Genomic DNA, 19,050 nt, shown 5'->3' with positions numbered 1-19,050 from the left:
AAACTAACAGCAACCAGAAAGGAGATGGGAGGGCATACTGTGGGGAAAAGGGACAGGTTTTTCAGGAACTCTATAAAAATACATGGACAAAACCAAAGCATGGTAGGATCAAAGGTGACAAGTGTGGATGGCTGGGGTGGAGGGAGTGGTGGGGCAAAATGGAGACAACTGTACTGAACAACAATAAAAGAAAACTTAAGAAAAACACAACGAGACACCACTTCACACCAGTCATAATGGCCATCATTAAGAAATCAACAAACAACAAAACTTGGTGAGGTTGTGGAGAAAAGGGTACCCTAATAGAATTTGGGGGGAGTGTGGACTAGTGTGGTCACTGTAGAAAACAGTATGGAATTTCCTCAGAAAAGTAAAAATGGAACTACCTTTCAATCCAGCAATCCCACTGCTAGGACCAGACCCTAAGAATTCTGAATCACCAATTCCAAATAGCTTATGCACCCCAATCTTTGTAGCAGTTTTACCGACAATAGATAAGTGCTGGAAATAGCCTAAGTGCCTGTCAGTAAATGAGTGGATCAGAAAACCATGGTGCATTTAAACAATGGAGTACTTACTAGACAGCAAAAAAGGAGCTCCTACCTTTCATAACAGCAAGGATGGAGCTGGAGAGCATTATGCTAAATGAGATAAATCAGGTGGTGAAAGACAAATACCATATGATCTCACCTCTAAGTGTAACCTAATCAACAAAACAAATAAATGAGGGAAACAGAGCCAGAAATTTGTAACTAGAGTAAGAATGATAGTGAACAGAGGGGAGTGGGAAGGGGGAAAATGGGGGGAAGAAGGAAGACGGAAAAATAAAGAAACCCAAATAGAGGATTCATGGGCATGGAGCATGGCGGTGGGGATGACTGTGCAAGTTGTGGAGGCCGAGATTGGGGTGAGCAGTGCAGAAAAAGGCAGGACAACTACAACTGAACATTACATAAAAATAAAAAATAAATTTAAAAAATCTGCCATGTTATATTCTATAGGAAAACCTGCCTCAGAGGTTTTGATGAATGAGGTTTTGATAAACTATGATGAATGTCAGTTTCTCTTCACTTCATTAACTCATCAAGACAAGGTAAATTACAGCAGCCATCCTGTAGGAATGGAGAATACTCTTGTTCATTTTATAGGATGTTTGAGCAAATAATAATAATAATAATAATAATAATAATAATAATAATGTGAGTGCAGTGAAATATAAAAGTAAAGTCTGGAAGATGAAATCCTGGCTCTATTCAAGGAATCTCAACTATTTTGTCACTGTGCCCACTCTGCTAGAAACTGATACCTCTTTATAAATGGTAGGAACTGAATAAGATGCCAACTGACTCATGGAGGAAAGGGATTTAGTTGTGGGTCCCTCCACTGTGAAGAAAGCATTTGTATTATGACCTAGAGGACTAAATGTTCTCTCACAGTGAGCAACCTTTAGACGGCTTCTTCCTGACTACAGGCTTCTGACATCTATTTTTTAGACCATTCTGTTAAAAATATAATTGTAATTTGGTAATGGTTGAAGCTTTATCTGGGCTTCTGAAACACACATAAGTGTTTGTGAAAGCTTCTAGCCAGTGTTAAGAATCAAAGAATGTGTACTCAAATACTGAGTTCATTTCATTGAATTTTAATCTTCCTGGTGTGTCAGTCTTTGAGGAAGAGTAGAAACCTACATTACTTGAGTAACTTTACAACCAATCCATAAAACGACCATTTCTTCAGGTTTTTTTTAAAATTTTATTTATTTATTTATTTATTTATTTATTTATTTATTTATTTATCTTTAGAGGGGAAGGAGAGAGGGAGAGAAACATCAATGTATGGTTGCTTTTCGTGCGTCCCCTGCTGGGAGTTGGCCTGCAGGGAACCTGCCTGCAACCCAGGCATGTGCCCTGACTGGGAATCAAACCGCGATTGTCTGAGTCGCAGGCCCGCGCTCAATCCACTGAGCTACACCAGCCAGGGCCATTTCTTCAGGTTTTATGGAAAGTTTTTCTGTTCTTTGTCTAAATAATATTAGGAAGCACATATTTTCATGTTTCCTTTGGTTTTCTAATCTCACCAGCCTTGAATTCATGCACTCAGATATCTAAGATCTTAGATCCCACTAAGATCTTAGTCCCACTGAGATCAAGAAGAAGACAAAGATGCCTGCTTTCATCATTTCTATTCTAAGTAGTATTGGAAGTCCTAGCCAAAGTGATCACTCATGAAAAGGAAATAAAAAGCATTCAAATTGGAAAGGAGGAAGTAAAACTGTCACTGTTTACCAAAGATATGATCATGGACATAGAAAACCCTATATTTTCCACCAAAAACTACATATGTTCTAAGGGAACTTGGAAAAACAGCAGGATTCAAAGTCAATATTCATTAATGAAAGGCACTTTTTATACAATCAATGAGATATCAGAAACAGAAAACAGGAAAACATTCCCATTTACCATAGTAACAAAAAATAAAATATCTAGTAATAAACCTTACCAAGGAGTAAAAAACCTATACTCAAAAAACTACACAACAATGAAGAAAAAAATTTAAAAAGACACACATAAATAGAAGCATATACAATGTTCATGAATTGGGAGAATTAACATCATCTAAATGTCCTGAATATGCAAAACAAATTGTAGATTCAACACAAACGCTATTAAAATACCAATGAAATATTTCGCAGGTATAGAACAAACATTTCAAAAGTTTATATGGAAGCATAAAATACCCCAAATAACCTCAGCAATTTAGAGAAAGAATAGCAAAGTAGGATGTGTCACAGTACTTGATACCAAACTATATTATAAGGCCACTGTAATCAAAATAGTCTGGTAGTGGCATAAAAACAGACACATAGACCAATGGAACAGAATAGAAAGCCCAGAAATAAACCAGAAATATAAAGGATACATGTACAACAACTAAGAAGGGTGGAAATGGGAGGGAGGTGGAAACTGGATTCATGAAACATGAATCTGCATGAAACATGAATCCAGTTCCATCCATGCTGTTGCAAAAGGTAGGAGCTCCTTTCTTTCTGCGGCATAGAATTCCATTGTGTATATGTACCATAGTTTTTGATCCATTCACTTACTGATGGTCACCTAGGTTGCTTCGAACTCTTGGCTATTGTAAATTGTGCTGCTATGAACATTGGGGTGCATATGTTCTTTGGGATTGGTGTTTTAGGGTTCTTAGGATACAATCCTAGAAGTGGAATTGCTGGGTCAAGAGGCAGATCCAATTTTAGTTTTCTGAGAAAATTCCATACTGTTTTCCATAATGGTTATACTTTTTTGTCCATTCCCATTGTCTACAAAAGTGTCTAGGTGCTCTCTCCATGTTTATATGAAGAAGGCCAAAGCTCAGATTCTATGACCTCATCACGGTTACCACTGGTTATCATATGACCACTACTCATACTCTGAAAGACACAGTATCACATCCAATGTGGACATGGTACAAATGAAACCAACTCAAGATGAGACTTTTCTGAAATATGACCTTAATTCAACAATAAAGGATGGCAATGTCTGCTTACATTTTTGAGTGTTTATTGATTCAATGCAAGTATTTTAAGAAATATTCACCTTCAAAAATCTATTGTAATATTGCAAACATTTTATTTAGAATTTAATAATATATGGAGGAAAAGAAGGGTCACTCAATTTTCACATGCACTACAACAGGCAAACTTGCAGTAGAATTGATGAGGTTGGAGACATCACACCAATAAATCCCAGAATTGTCCCTCTTCATGGGATCTATAGTGAGGCTTCGGTGGTCTTTGGAAACCTTTATGCATTCATTGAGCTGCAGATTCTTGCCATAGAACAACCACTGGATGTAGAATGCATTTGTGTTACATGTCAAGACCACAATATCCTTATTCTCTGTGACCATCGTGTTACTGACTCTGAGGTAGACCACTAATTCTGGCTCTGTGGAGGAATAGGCAATTTGAATAATTAAGAATGGGCTTGGTGAATGGAGCCATGCTACTCACTCAGATCTTAGCCACTCACAGCCCACAGTGAGCTATGTAAAGGCCAAGAGAGGCCTTTACATAGGCCAAGAGCTATGTTCCTGACATTTGCAGAAGGCTAATTGTCTAAGTTCAGGTGAAATTATGTAAGTAGAGAGCTGCAGCTCCTCTATGACCTTTTATAATCTGAACATGATTCCATTCCTATACCCTCAGTCATCTGTGTTAGCAGCTCACAAAACCTTTTCCTAGCCCATAGGTTCTATAACCTCATTATCAAATAAAATTATTCATAAATAGAATCATGTAGTATATTCTCTTTTTATTCTGGCTTTTTAATTAAGCATAATTATTATATGAGGTAAAATTTACAAAATAAAAAGTGAAAAAGTCAGTGGAATTTGCTTTAATCACAATGTTGTACAAGTAACATGTTTACTTGGTACTAAAATATTTTAATCACTCTCATTAAACACTATAGCCATTGGATGATCTCTCTCCATTTCCCTACACTGTAACTTGTGGTAAGTACCAATCTTTAATTCTTCTGGTCCTCCTTCTTGTTTTCTTTTTCACATATGATGTCATATGACCCCTGTGGACTTGCATATCAAGTACTCCCATTAGTTCCATTGTCAGGAAACAAATCTGAGTGTTCAAACCATTATCCTTCCTCCCTTCCCTGTGTTTTACCCTCATGCCCATATTAATGTGGATGAGTGACACCCTCACTTCACCCCACATGCTCTAGAGGCCCCTCATGCAACAAGTAGGTCAGCCCCTCACTCATATTGTTCAGCTTCATTCTGAGTCTCTAAACAAACCCTCCTGCATGACACCTTAAGTCCCTTTGAAACATACAATGCCTAACACCCTCACACCTCTCCGTCCTCACAATTTCTCATCTGGCACTGGGCAGACCCCATTCTTCCATGACTTTGCTCTGCGTTCACCTCTGTTTACACACAATCCACCTCTGGACAGGTCCCCAAGATTCTCAGTCCAACATGCCAGAGCCACAGGGAGCAGCAAATGAATAGAACCAGAGAAGATATTTATTTCTGATTTCCTAGTTCTGGATGCAGGCTCTTTAGATACAGGCATGTGGAATTTGTGAAAACAAAACAAAGAACAACAACAACAACAAGGGATGAAAAAAGTGATGTGTGCTCTGAACTGCAGGCCAAATCGGGGTTCAAAGAGGCTTATTCAGTGCAAGCCTGTGGGTAGCTGAAGTATCAGAGACCTGCATATTTACTAGGTATTTGAGCTTTATGATAGGATGCCTTTTTTATAATCTCTCCAATTTTGTTTCTTGAAGGTATACTGACAATGTATGTGTAATGAGTATACTGTTGTCAGTTAAGGTGTTGCCATATGTCTGTTCTTGCAGGTAGAGATTCGTGGAATCTAAGCCACACCTCTTTTGAGGCCACCTGTGGAAAGAGAAGGAATCCTCTATTTGTGTTCCTTTATTGTCCCTCTCCCTTCTTAACCGCATTTCCCCCCTTCCCACTCCCCTCTGGTCACTATCATTTTTACTTTTGTTGTAAAACTCTGGATCACTTTCCCTCATTCATTTGTTTTGTTGATTAGGTTACACTTAGAAGTGAGATCATATGGTATTTGTCTTTCGCCACCTGAGTTATCCCATTTAGCATATTGCTCTCTAGCTCCATCCTTGCTGTTATGAATGATAGGAGCTCCTTTTTCTGCTGTCTACTAAATACTCCATTGTTTAAATGCACCATGGTTTTCTGATTCACTCATTTACTGATGGGCACTTAGGCTGTTTCCAGCACTTGGCTATTGTCAGTAACACTGCTATGAACATTGGGGTGCATAGGTTATTTGGAATTGGTGATTCAGGATTCTTAGGGTCTAGTCGCAGCCATGGGGTCCCTGGATTGAAAGGTTGTTCCATTTTTACATTTATGAGGGAATTCCATACTGTTTTCTACAGTGACCACAGTAGTCTGCCTTCCCCCCAACATTCTAGTAGGGTACTCTTCTCCAAAACCTCGACAGTATTTGTTGTTTGTTGATTTATTAATGATGGACATCTTGACTAGTGTGCAGTAGTATCTCATTGTGGTTTTTTCCCACATTTTTATTGTTGTTCAGTACAGTTGTTTCCATTTTCCCCCACCACTTCCTCCACCCCGGCCATCCACACTTTCCACCCTTGATCCTAGCTGTCTTAGGTTTTGTCCATGTAGCCTTTATAGATGTTCCTGCAAACCCTTTCCCCTGTGCCCCCCTCTTCCAGAATGCTCTCCCATTTCCCCTCTCGTTACTGCTTGTTGTTAATTTCCCCTCTCATTACTGCTTGTTGTTAATGTCTTGTTGTAAATATCTCTCTAATGTCTAGTCATGTCGAACCTCCTCTCATATGTCTGTGGTCCCTCTGTACGGCTTTCCTGGAGAAGTGTCTGTTCAGATCCTTTGCTCATTTTCTAATTGAATTGCTTGTCTTCTTGGTGTAGAGTTGTGTTAGTTCTTTACATATTTTGGAGATTAAATCCTTGTCTGAAATATCATTGGCAAATATATTTTCCCATACAGTTTGTTCCTTTTCAATTTTGTTGTTGTTTTCTACAGGCATGCAAAAGCTTTATAGTTTGTAAATGGGATGTAATCTTATTTGTTTATTCTTTCCTTTAAATTCCTTGCCATAGGGGATGTATCAGTGAAACTATTGCTGGCTAGGATATCTGAAATTTTCATGCCTAGATTTTTCTCCAGGACTTTTATGATGTCATGATTTATGCTTCAGACGTTCATCCATCTTTACTTTATTATATGTATGGTGTAATTTGGTGTGTGTAGTTTCATTTTTTGTATGCATAGTGTAATTTGGTGGTGTAGTTTAATTTTTTTCTGTGCATGCAGTTATTCAGATATCTCAACACCATTTACTGAAGAGGTTATTTTATTCTGTGTTATGTTCCTATTCCCTGGGTCAAATATTAATTGAGTATTTAGAAATGGATTTATTTCTGGCCTCTCTATTCTGTTCCATGGGTGTATATGTCTATTCTTATGCCACTACCAGACTCTTTTGATTACAATGGCCTTGTAATATAATTAAATATCAGGTATTGTGATTCCTCCTACTTTATTCTTTTTTGCTCAAAATTGCTGAGGCCATTCAGGGCTGTTTATAGTTCCATGTAAATTTTTAAATGTTTGTTCTATATCTGTAATATATATCATTGGTATTTTCATACAAATTGCATTGAATCTATTGATTGCCTTGGGGAGTATGGACATTTTAATGATAATAATTCTCCCAGGCCATGAACATGATATATGCTTCCAGTAATTTGTTTCTTTATTTTTTTCTTCAGTGTTCTATAGATATCTGAGTAGAGGTTTGTACTTGTGTGATTAAATGTATTCCTTAGTATTTTTGTTGTTGTTGCTATAGTAAATGGAATAAATTTCTAATTTCTATTTGTGGTATTTAATTGTTGGTGTGCAAAATGCCATTGTTTTCTTAATGTTGACTTTGCATCTTATATTTTGAAAAATTTGTTGATTAGATACAGTAGTTCATTGGTGTTGTTCATAGGGTTTGATATGTACACTGTCATGTCATCTGCAAACATGGACAGATTTTCTTCCTTTCTAATTTGGATGCTTTCCCCCCTTCTTTTTGTATGAACACTGTGGCTAGAATTCCAACTCTATGTTGGTTAGAAATTGCTAAAACATACAGCCTTGTCCCTGATCTTAGAGGAAAAACTTTTGTCTATCATATTTTCATATGATCCTCTGTATTTCTATGTTGGTTGTAATTTCACCAGTTTCATTTTTAGTTTTGTTTATTTGGGTCTTATTTCCTTTTTTGTTGATGATCCTTGTTAAAGGCTTGTTGTAATTGTTTGTCTTTTGAAAGAACCAGCTCCTGGATTTGCTGATGCTTTGGATTGGTCTTTTAGTTTCTATGCCATTTAATTCTGCTCTGATCTTGATTATTTGCCTCCTTATGCTTGCTCCAAAGCAGCAATATGATGGGAGTTTTAATAGTCACTCTGTGTTAGGAAGCTTCACCATCAAAGCACACCTGCATTCTCCTTAGGTTTTTATGGTTCTCTGTTATCCTTGGTTGTTGGATAACCAGAGACTCTGATTTTCTGGCAGTTCTGGTTGCTTTTTGTTTTAAGATTGCTTCTTACCCTTCTTATGGTTGTGTGAGCAGACAATGTGAGTCTATCTACAAGTCTTTTTTTGGTCAGAAGACCAAAATGAAGCTTTTTAATAACAGTGACTAAAAGAATCACTGATGGGAGGAATGCCTGCTCTTCTGTCTCTTTTCAACGTATTTTGCCCTGACAAATAAAAACTTTAAAATTCTTTAAAACTTAATGAAAAGTTTAGGATTATGAATTAATAAATTCAACCTACTACAGCAGTTATATTAATGGTTTTTGCATTTTTATACCTGTGTCATAGCTAAATTTTTAAGTATTTGATTATTTTATAAAATATATTATTATGGTTTATTTAAGGAAGTATCTTCTGCATCAGACTATAATTGAAAAGCAGTTATAAGTGTATGATTTAAGAAGAATAATGTACAATCAATAAGATCCCCCTGAAAGTTTTCTTTCATGGACTTTCCCTGTTTTTCTGCTTAGCAATACAAGACAGTTCTCAGTTTATGTGAACAGCATCTTTAAAACTGCCTAAACAGAAAATTAGTGTATAAAGAGTGCTAGGCATTTACTAAATAAGTCAAAGGTTAATAGGCTCAATTGTACAGTTGTGAAATATAATGTGAAAGATGATTTGAAACCTTAAGACTGAGTAATCTGCTGTGTTTCCAACATGTCTTTGACTGCCTGAAGAGAGTATTTGGTTTCCTTCTTACCTGCAATGTGGTAAGCTCTGCTAACTTGACTAGCTGCCCAATTAGCATATATTCTGTTGTTCTTTTTGTTTTTGCACTGGCTTTTGAATTAGAAGCAATATGGCTTTCCCATATGTGAAGTTCAAACAAAGCTCACAGATTTTTGTTGTTCAGTTTCCAAGTTAGTGTAAACCACTATCTTAAAAGTTCAATGTTTCCAAGTCTACCTATGGTATATTTAACCTCATTACACTGCTAACAGTATAAGTGGCTGTACCCAAAAGTCATAATAATCTTCTCCAAACAAAAGGTTGTTTTAAGAGAGTCACGTTCAGTGATATAAAGCCGTGCAAGTTCATGCCAGGTTTCTTGGCCTCCAACAACTTGTCCCAGACCCTTATTCAGTGTCTAACTGGCCTCCAATCTTTTCCCCTAAGCATTTCAAATACCAGTTTAAGGTCTTTCTTTTTCAGCCGTGTTAGTTTGATTTTCATGAACACTTTGATCATGCAGCTGAAGAGTTTCATCTTATCTTTCCATGGCCTCAAACTCATGCCACTTGGTTAGTTGACTGTGGGATTGATTGTCAGAGGACTCTATTCTCAACTCCTACAGACAAAACAAGGCCAAGTCATCCAGCCGCAGATTAGGACTATAATCATCACTTATTCATATGTGATCCAAACACACCTCCAAGCTTAGACGCATATTCCTGAATTGGTTTCTTCATGGCTTTCACAATTTACTCACTGTTTCATGAGATTGCTTTTCTCTATATTTTAACTTCTTCTTTTTTTTTTCCTGAGACATTGGAAAGCCCTGAGATGTTCCCAGTCTCCTCAGAAATATTAATTACTTTTGAAAGTAAACAATCTGGTCATTGGTTGTGTCTCTCTGTATTGATGTCTCTATGCCCATCTCTCCTGGAAATAATTAGAATTGGTTTACAATAATTCCTCAAATTAATGGACTTACACAAATTAAAATATAACAAAAACTAACCCAATTTTAGTTCATTAATGGCCACTATTTTATAAATAAAATAATGTTATCTTTGCTAAATCTATTGATAACATATCTAAAGGATGAGTCAACAACATACTTAATATTGATGTGTACACATACGATTGAAATTCTTTTATGCTACTGATGAGAATGATTGTGGCTGCCATGAAATAAACCTTATTGTTCACATGGTAAAAATATCAAATGGTGCTTTAAAAAGAAGAAGCTTCACGAACCATGTGTGCATATGTGGTTTAAAAATAAAACTAAATATGTATAATCAATGAATTACTTGCCTTTGTCCATACTAATAAATGAAAAGATCCTTATACATTGAAAATATTTGTAATTCAGAAATAACTTCTTCAACAGTCTATTTGCATAGCATCTATTGCAGTAGATAGAAGACCAAATAAGAACGTAAAATTAAATATTTTAAAACCCAAAGCAGATTATTCTTTGTTTCTGTGGAGTGGTCTCTGCATCATCCTGCCCAGGGTTTGTGCTCTGGGCCCTAGAGGACAGCTAGGGTGGTTGAAGCAAACCCACTAAATGTAGTGGAATTGGGAAGATGATCTCCCTGCAATAGAAGAGCTAGCTTCCCAGGCACTTGAATCTGGATTGATACTAAGAGAGAATAAGGGTGGGAGAAAGTGATATTGAAAGGCTCAAATTGTAAAGTCAAGAGCTTCAGTGGCTTTGCCGCCCACTTGCCATGATAAGACAAACTCCAGGGAGGTTGAGTCCACACTATGAATGGTTTGAAGGGACAATGCCTCAATTGAGAGAGGGACATGGAAAGAAAACAGACTAGAAATGAGAGTGTAGTGTTTAAAGCAGTTGAATGATTAATTCAAGAGAGACTTCCCAAAGCTTTCCTGATGTGACAATTGCTCTAAAGAGAAATCAGTAGAGAATCAGTAGGGATGCAGTAGAGATAGTAGATTGGTTGGGTGGGGGATTACTTTTTTATGTAAGACGGTCAGGGAAAACCTCCATGTCTCTGTGACATTTGAGTAAGTCCTAGAAAGGAGTAGATGGGATTAGGGAGGACTGGGCTGGTGACACCTGATTTGGCCTTAATAGTTACCTAAGTGCAGAGCAACTGTATTTCACCACATATTTTTCTCTGATGAAGGTTTTTTTTTAAAATAAAACATAAGATGAAAGTTTTCACAGTCACCTGAGGTCAGAAAGCTTCACACTGAGAAATTCTCTTTAGCTCTGGGTGGTGTCCTCTTCTCCAAGAGATACCACAGACCAAGGAGGTCAAACTTAGTTTCATAAGGCTTGAGATCACTTCTAATTCCATGGGCATTGGTCTGAACTAGGAAATATGAGCTAAAGTTTTGGTTTTATTACCAAAGCTTCCAATTAGATATTACTAACAAAAGGTACAGAAATGTATTGTAGTTGTGGAAATAATTTTACTGACATATAAGTAAGAATCCTCAAGGCTTTATAAATCTTTTGAAAGAAAGAGAAAGAATAAGATCAGTATTGCTACTCGTGCAAGTGTCCTCTTGTCTATTCCCAGTGCATACAACTGTGTCCAGGTATGGACACTCCATATGTTTACATGAAGAAGGACAGAGATCAGATTCTATGAACTCATCACCTGCTCCCACTGGTTATCACAGGTCCAGTGCTTGTCCTCTGAAGGACACAATGTCACCTCCACTGTGGACATGGTACAAATGAGACTAACCTGAGATGAAAATTGTCTGAAATATGACCTTAATTCAACAATAATGACAATGTGTACTCACATTTTGAGTGTTAATTGATGCAGTGCAAATATTTTAAGAAGTAGTAATCTTCAAAATATCTATTATAATGCTGCAAAACTTTTTATTTGGAACCTAATAACATATGGAATGAAAGGAGTGTCATTGAAATTTCACATTCAGTGTAACAGGCCAACTTTCAGTAAACCCCACGGGGTTGGCAACTTCACACCAATAAATCCCAGCATCTTCCCTCTTCACAGGGTTTATAGTGAGGCTTTGGTAATCTTCAGATATCTTCATCCGCTTATTGAGCTTCAGATCCATGCCCTTGAACAACCAGTAGACGAAGAGTGCATTTGTTTTGCAAGTCAAGACCACACTATCCTTATTCTCTGTGACTGTGGTGTTGCTGGCTTCAAGGGAGACCACTAATTCAGGCTCTGTGGAGAAACAGAGAATGCAACTGTTTAAGAATGGGCTTAATACATGGAGCCACACTACTTACTCAGATCTCAGCAACTCACAGGCCACAGTGAGCTAGCTATGTAATGGCCACCAGAGTATGTTCCCAACATTTAAAGAAGCAAAATTGTCTAAGTTCAGGTAAAATTATGTAAGGAGAGAGTTGCAGCTAGTCTCTGCCCCCATATAACCCCAGTATAATTCCATTCATATTCCCCCAGTCATTTGTGTTAGCAGCTCACAAAACCCCTTCCCCGCCCATACATGCCATAACCTCATCATCGGATAGATTTTTTTCACTCGTGAGCTTTTATTGATTTTTTCCTAGAATTTCTTTTTTCACAAAACATCAGGTTCTGCTCGTTAGTTAAACTTTTATACACGTTGTGGAAGGCAGGTTTACCACCATGTCCATTTGTGGAGCCAAGGAAGTTTATAGTAAGTGGAAAAGTATTTAGCTTTTGTTAAATAAGTTATTAGGCAGTAAAGACTGCTCAATGAAGAAAAGTCACCCTTTTCAACAAACAGGTTGCACAGCAATATCTGCATGCGGACAAGTGACATGAGTCGTTGTCTGACACCACACACAAAAATTCAGTCAAAGAAATGAAATGCTAAAGGTTACACCTAAAACTAAAAGATGCTTAGAGAAAGGATAGGGAGAAGAATTATGACATTGATTTAGCAATTAATTTTATAAATATGACACTAAGAAGAAAGGTTAAAAGTAAACAATTGGTATATTGTCAAAATGAAAACTTTTTCTTCATCAAAAACACAAGTTGAAAGGTGACCTATGAAATGGGAGAAAATAGTTTTCAAATCATATGGCAAATAAAACGTTAATATCTAGAACATATAAAATATCATGTGCAAATCAACAATCACCACAAAATTACATATAAACTGACTTAGAAATGAACAAAACACTTCAATAGACATTTCTCCAGAAAATATAAACATCAGGCCAAAAGTCACAGAAAAAATGCTCAACATCACTATTATTTACAAAAATGAAAGTCAAAACTCTCCAGGTTGACTTAGTTGCTTGTGATGTTGGGTGTGGTTAACTTTGCTCTGCAGGTAAGAAAATAAAAATTGCCCTGTTTAGTACCTTCTGTCTCTCCAAAACCCAACCAGAGTTGGCTCCTCTTCCATCTCAGTCAACTTGAGTCCTTGAAAGAACCCAGGAGGTCTGTTCATCACTAGAAAATGAATGGGAATGTGGGTCCTGAAACAATGTATGACCTCCAGCTATACGTTTGGGAAAAAGTACAGACTTTCCCAGGTGTCATTTAAGCATCAGTGTTTGGGTAAGGAAAGACATAAGCCTGGGAGTCAGATACACCCCTGTAATTCTGCTTCTTCACAGGCCCCCTAACTGCCTGGTTGACAAGAAAGCCTGTTTCTTTCCAGCTGCACAGATTTCCATCAGCCAGCTGAAGTGTGTTTCTATGAGGCACCATTTCCCAGGACATCCCAGAGGCTGGGTTTGTGCATAAGTAACGCATAACACCCAGGGGAAAGTCGGTTGTCAGTTGACTACTCAGGCCTCTGGGCCAACACGTATGTCAGGTCTTTCAAGGTGAGTGTGAGTCAAATGAGCCAGGATAGGCCACCTGAGAAGGAGTGCTATGCAGTAACTCTGATTGTTACTGCAGGTAATCTGGTTCTAAAGAAAAAAATAAATTATTTTTCTTTCTTTATTTTTTTATTCACTGCATGGAACAAGGTGTATTCCTATTAGCTGAGGATACCTAACACAAAAAGTATCTGCACCAATTCATTGAGGGAGAATCCTCTGGGCTGATCCCTGGTGAATGAGGACCTTCCAGGAGCATCTTCTTTTTTCTCAGTTTCTTTCTGCTGTTGCTGACTTTTTCTGAACCTTCCTAAGTCCCCCAGGACAGTCAGTTATATACAAGAACATTGTCTAACTGTTCTTTCCACACACAGACCCAGATAATACTGAATTTCTTTTTTGCCAAGATGTGGCTTTTGGGCCTGAGCCACAACTGGTGACCAGCACCAGAGCCTTGTGACTTGGGCACCTGTTAAACCATTACACACTCAGCCTTTCACAGGAGGGTAACCCCAAGCTAGTACAGGCTCAGGAGACTCCCTGGAGTCAAGATCCCTGGGAAAGTGTTCTGGAGAGTGGTTTCTGAACTGAGCTTGGGAAGAATTTCAGGAGGCCTCTCAGACCATGCTATGACCTAGCACATCAGGGTCATTCTCAGGGTCAAGTTCTTAGGCAGGTGCTCAGGATGATTAATTAAGACAAGTCTCACTCTTCTGAGTTACTTCCATCTTAGTAGTACTCTTGTCTGCTTCAACTGTCTGCAGGGCTGGAATTTGGGAAGGGAACTAAGATCTTAGGAAGTTTGTCTACACTGTGTATTCCTGCATTAAATGTCAAATCCAACCTGAAACAAAATGCAGAGGGGGATGCAGACAGGATTATCAGTCCTGTTGTGTGAAGCAGAAGTCACCCCACCCAACACCAATAGGTCAGAGAGCAATTACTCACCATATACAGTAAGTTTTCCAAATCCTATTTCTTTAGCTGAATTTTTAAAGTAAACTACTATAGTGTACATTCCTTCATCAGCTTTGGTGACCTTCTTTATCAGCAAGGACCAATCTTGTTTTAATACCACTCGTCCAAATGCACGATCTTTTGAATACATTCCTGGCTTTTCTGTTTGAAATGCTAGTATATTCTTTATGTCTGTGCCTTCCCCCTTGTACCACATGAGGACTGAAGGATTGGCAGGCTTATTGAGGACACGTAGAACCACATCTTTCCCTTCAGGAGCATAGGTAGACGCAATAGCAAGTTGAGCTGTGATGGGCTGGCACCAGAAGTTGAAGAGTGAGACTAGAAAATAAGAAAAAAAAATCTATGTTTGTATGCAAGTGTTGTGAAGGGAAGACAAGACCCTGAATCCTGAGCTTGTTTCTTTATCTCTCAGCCTTTGACTGCATGTTCGTGTCTCCCATGCTCAAAGTCAAGAGCATGACCCCTCATTACTTGAGTATCTCTGCAACTCTTATCTTCTCTGTTTCAAATACTCTTTTCCAGGTGTTTTTCTGCTCTCCCCCTCACTGTGCTCAGACTCCTTCTGATACTCAGAGGCATCTTTGAAAACACCTTTCCTGACTACCTTCTCTAAAGATCCTCTGTCTCCACTTTTAGATCAGACCCTTCTCTGCATTTTTGATGGCGCTTGTGAGTACATGACATCACATCTAGATCCTTCATTTTCCCTCTCTTCTCCATAGAACATGGGGTCAATGAAAGCAGGGCCTCATTTGATCTTGTTCCTCCAGTAACTTCAACAGGCTGCAAGTACTCGGAGTTGTGTGAGTGAGAAACTCCAGGCTTATACATTCTGGGGTGCATTCAACCATTTCTGAAGTTGGTGGTAAAGACCATGTCTAGCAGCCCTAGATAAGTTTTTTTCTAGTGTTTCGTGACATAAATCGGTATTATTATTATTATCATCAATTTTCATAATTCAATACTCAATGATGAATAATAGGAAATAAACAGCAATTGAGGTTTTCCTGCCTTTCACCACTTCCAGATTACAAGATTTTCCTCTCACTGTGCCCCCTTCCTCATCCTACTCTGCTCCTTTTCCCTTCAACCTCATTTCCAAACAAGCCTTCCCTCTTAGCTCAGAACACTGGCCTCTTCAGAAGATTCCAGCCAGTCTGTGTGTCAAATCCTTAGTCTACCCCAAGGAGTTGTCTTCTACTTACCGGCCACCAGGAGCCCTTGCCAGTGGACAAGTCTTGTGTGGGTAGAGACTGACAGGGATAACATGGTGCCTGCTGTCTCCTCCGTAACTGTTGTTTTTGGGGTTTTTTTGAGAGAAGATTGAGGTTTGTTGAGGTTCATAGGCACCTTTGTCCAGAATGGTGCAGTCTACTGTGTGTCCTACCTGTGCACTAAGCTTTATCCTGGGGCATGTTTACTATTCTTGTTATGTGAGCTGGGGGCAGGGTCTGTGTGTAGGACCCTCCCACCACATGCCCTCATCCTGCCTCCCTTATCACTTCTAACCAGTACTGCCCTTCTATAATCTGGTTCCCTGGGAACTCCTGAGATCTCTCAATATTACACCGATGTGCACATGCATATAAACACTCACAATTATTCACTGTCATGCTGAGTTTGAAAAAGCAGAAGCCAGGGTTGTCAGGATTTTGGGTATTCTCCACAGCTCCCTGTCAGGGGCACATTGGCCTTTCCCACAGTTTCTTTCTATCACATTCAAATTTTCCCTTCAGAGCAGCAGTTCTTGAGCTAAAACAGAAAAATTTCACCATGGCAGGTGTAGTTCAGTGGACTGAGCGCAGGTTGTGAACCAAAGGGTTGCTGGTTAAATTTCCAGTGTGGGCATATGCATTGGCCCCCAGGGGGGCCACATGAGAAGCAACCACACATTGATGTTTTCCTCTTCTTCTCTCTCCCTTCCTCTCCCTCTAAAAGTAATAAATAAAATATTTATTAAAAGAAGAAAAACCTACCACAGGTATATCACCACTGCCACCCCTACTATGCATCAGATCACCTGTGAAACTTTGGAAAGATTACAATGCCCAGGTGACACCTCAAACCCGTAGCTTCAGCATCTGTCCCACTACTGTGGGTGCCATGCAAGACGGTATCTCTTGACAAGAAGATAGAACCACTTTCTCCTGCTCTTCTGTGCACAGAGGAAGACTCCAGATTTTGTTCAACTGCAAATTTTGAAATGCAGAGGTGCAGTGGATCAGAGACACTACATCTAATAAGCTCTCAGGACAGGTTGCTCTTACTGACCTGTAGGGTACACTTGCTAAAGCAAGGCTGATGGGGCTCATATATCTCTGAGAGGATGAGCCACTTACGCCCCCATTGGCCTCTGTGGTGAATTGGTCTTGGGTCTCTCTTCACCTCAGAAACATACCCAGATGTCATCAAAATTGAGGCTTATTTCTGTTTCTAACACGGAAACCGAGCTGGAATCCAGTCTTCTTCATGTTCTCAAATGCTCTGTGTAGGTTTTGTTTCCTCCCAGCAAGAAGGTCACAGCCATAAATTTGAGAATGAGAAGAGGTCAAACATGGAGATGATGGTATACGAGGCCTGCCTTCTATCTCAGGCTGTCAGCAGACTGGCATTTGTTTCCAGGGAGAAAGACTCAAGAGCAGATTTCTGAGCAGGACATGCAGTTTTGGGTGTGAAGTGGGGGATGTCCTGAGTGTCCCAGGAAGAAAAGACTGTGGTGAAAAGTCAGGTGCCTCTGAGCTTACTGTTCCTCACAGGGAAATTTCAGATAGATCGTTCCTCTCCATGTCTGTTTGTTTGACCTGTCCTTCTGCTGCTGCTGGCTGTTGGAACAATCTCTGATTTCTGCCTGAGAGGATTTCTGGCGACCAACTCACCTTGCCATGTATTATGCCAGGCATAAGAGGGTACAGAGCAACACAAAAATCTCTGAGAAACAAGATACTCCCAGGCCCTGTCAAAGTAAGAAATGTCCAAAGCTGGAAGTAATGTAGTGAATTTACCGGAGTAAAACAGTCCTCACATGCCTTGGAAAAAGGACTCAAATCCTTTGAAGAAATGCAGTTTTGTAGCTTACTTTGTACATGATAATCAAAGTACAAAGTGAAAACCTGGCATATAATTCATTAGGAGGTGAGAGATAACCAGAATAAAAAAAAAAAGGGAGAAACATATCTTTTACATTGATGAGTACAAGATAATTCACTTTTACAAGACACAGAGGATGTACAGGGGACCAGATAACATTAACAGTCTGTGGTCTCATACACTTAGTCCAGAATCTGGGCCTTCGAATTATCCAGTAGAGGAAATCACTCTAATGTCTCAAAGTTAACCTCTCCAAGATGGACCCCCCCAAAAATCAGGGCTCACTCAAGCTAAAGACTTACATTTCCTAAAGAACACATATGCCTTGGATGTGACAACCTGTCATCACCTGCCCAGCAAGAAATTTCTGAACATACTACCCTGTGAGGCTTGTCAGGCCTGCCATGTGGCCCCCTGAGCTTGTCAGGTGGCTGCACAGCTCCTTTTTTTTTAACAGTCTCTAAAAGTAGCAGGTGGGACAGAGTAGTCAGCAGGGTGGGCCAAAGGAAAGCCTGATGAAGCTGTGGATGAATATCAGCTTCTTCCATCTTCATAGTCAAAGCCACGTTCCTGTGTCTTTTTCCTGTGTGTCTCAATGTTGTCCCCTAGAGGACATAAGTAGAACTCCAGCCAATGTCAGGGGCTTTACAGGGACCCAGGTCAGTGCAGGGTGAGCCCATTGAAAAGGCAGGCATTACTGAGAGCACTGTGAGTCCAGGGTCAGGACAACTGTCCCACCAGGGGAAAGTGCTCTTTCAGACAAGAGCTCTCTGGTGTCAAATGTTCAAAGGAAGGGCCTGGTGAAGGTTCTCCTGAGGCTCGAAGAGGGTGCTGGCTGGAGGTTTGATCCTCAAAATGTCCAGTGTATCCTCCATCAGTACATTGAGATGTTGCATATGAGTCAGTCTATGTCTCCGTATGTCCACAGGGCCTAGAATCTGGAGCATCTCCATATGAATACTCAACCAGGACCCGGTGTGTTGTTTTATTAGAAGAAGAGAATTTTTTTGTAGAACCTTCAGTCCCTCTGAGATGAAAGCAAATGAAGATTCTGGGTTCTCCTGCCCCATTCTTCACAGGAGATTTCCCTTGTTCCCCAGGACATCACGGCCTGGTCAGATGTCTTCAGGAACAACAGGCAGGTGCCTCACAAGCAGGAATTTGGGGAATGAAAAGTCTTCCCTGATTCTTATAAGGTCAGTGTGTGTTCTCTCCTCCCCTGGCAATAACTCTTCCAGGGGTTGAGGATCCTGAGTTTCTGTCAGGTCAGGCATCTGTGAGAACAGAAAAAACACAGGCCTTGGGTGGTGAGACATAACCCACAAGGGGGCCCTGTGGAGGGCTGTGATGTTGG

At 39.4% G+C, this 19,050-nt stretch overlaps 1 protein-coding gene across 1 annotated transcript; it reads right to left on the bottom strand.

Annotated features, from left to right (window-relative positions):
- Positions 1–11,743: 11,743 nt before the first annotated feature.
- Positions 11,744–15,896, bottom strand: LOC118974785 (carcinoembryonic antigen-related cell adhesion molecule 21-like). The gene is made up of 3 exons (XM_037028395.1): positions 15,815–15,896; positions 14,577–14,927; positions 11,744–12,024 (listed from the first exon to the last, which is right to left on the bottom strand). The coding sequence occupies exons 1-3, from the start codon at positions 15,876–15,878 to the stop codon at positions 11,744–11,746; spliced, it is 696 nt and encodes a 231-aa protein (XP_036884290.1). The 5' UTR covers positions 15,879–15,896.
- Positions 15,897–19,050: the final 3,154 nt, after the last annotated feature.

The sequence above is a fragment of the Sturnira hondurensis genome, unplaced genomic scaffold, assembly GCF_014824575.4.
Source record: "Sturnira hondurensis isolate 20B ecotype Veracruz unplaced genomic scaffold, ASM1482457v3 Scaffold0019854, whole genome shotgun sequence".
In the NCBI taxonomy this organism is placed as follows: domain Eukaryota; kingdom Metazoa; phylum Chordata; class Mammalia; order Chiroptera; family Phyllostomidae; genus Sturnira; species Sturnira hondurensis.
Note: the sequence above shows the minus strand (reverse complement) of the source record. Positions and strands in the feature narration are given on the sequence as shown.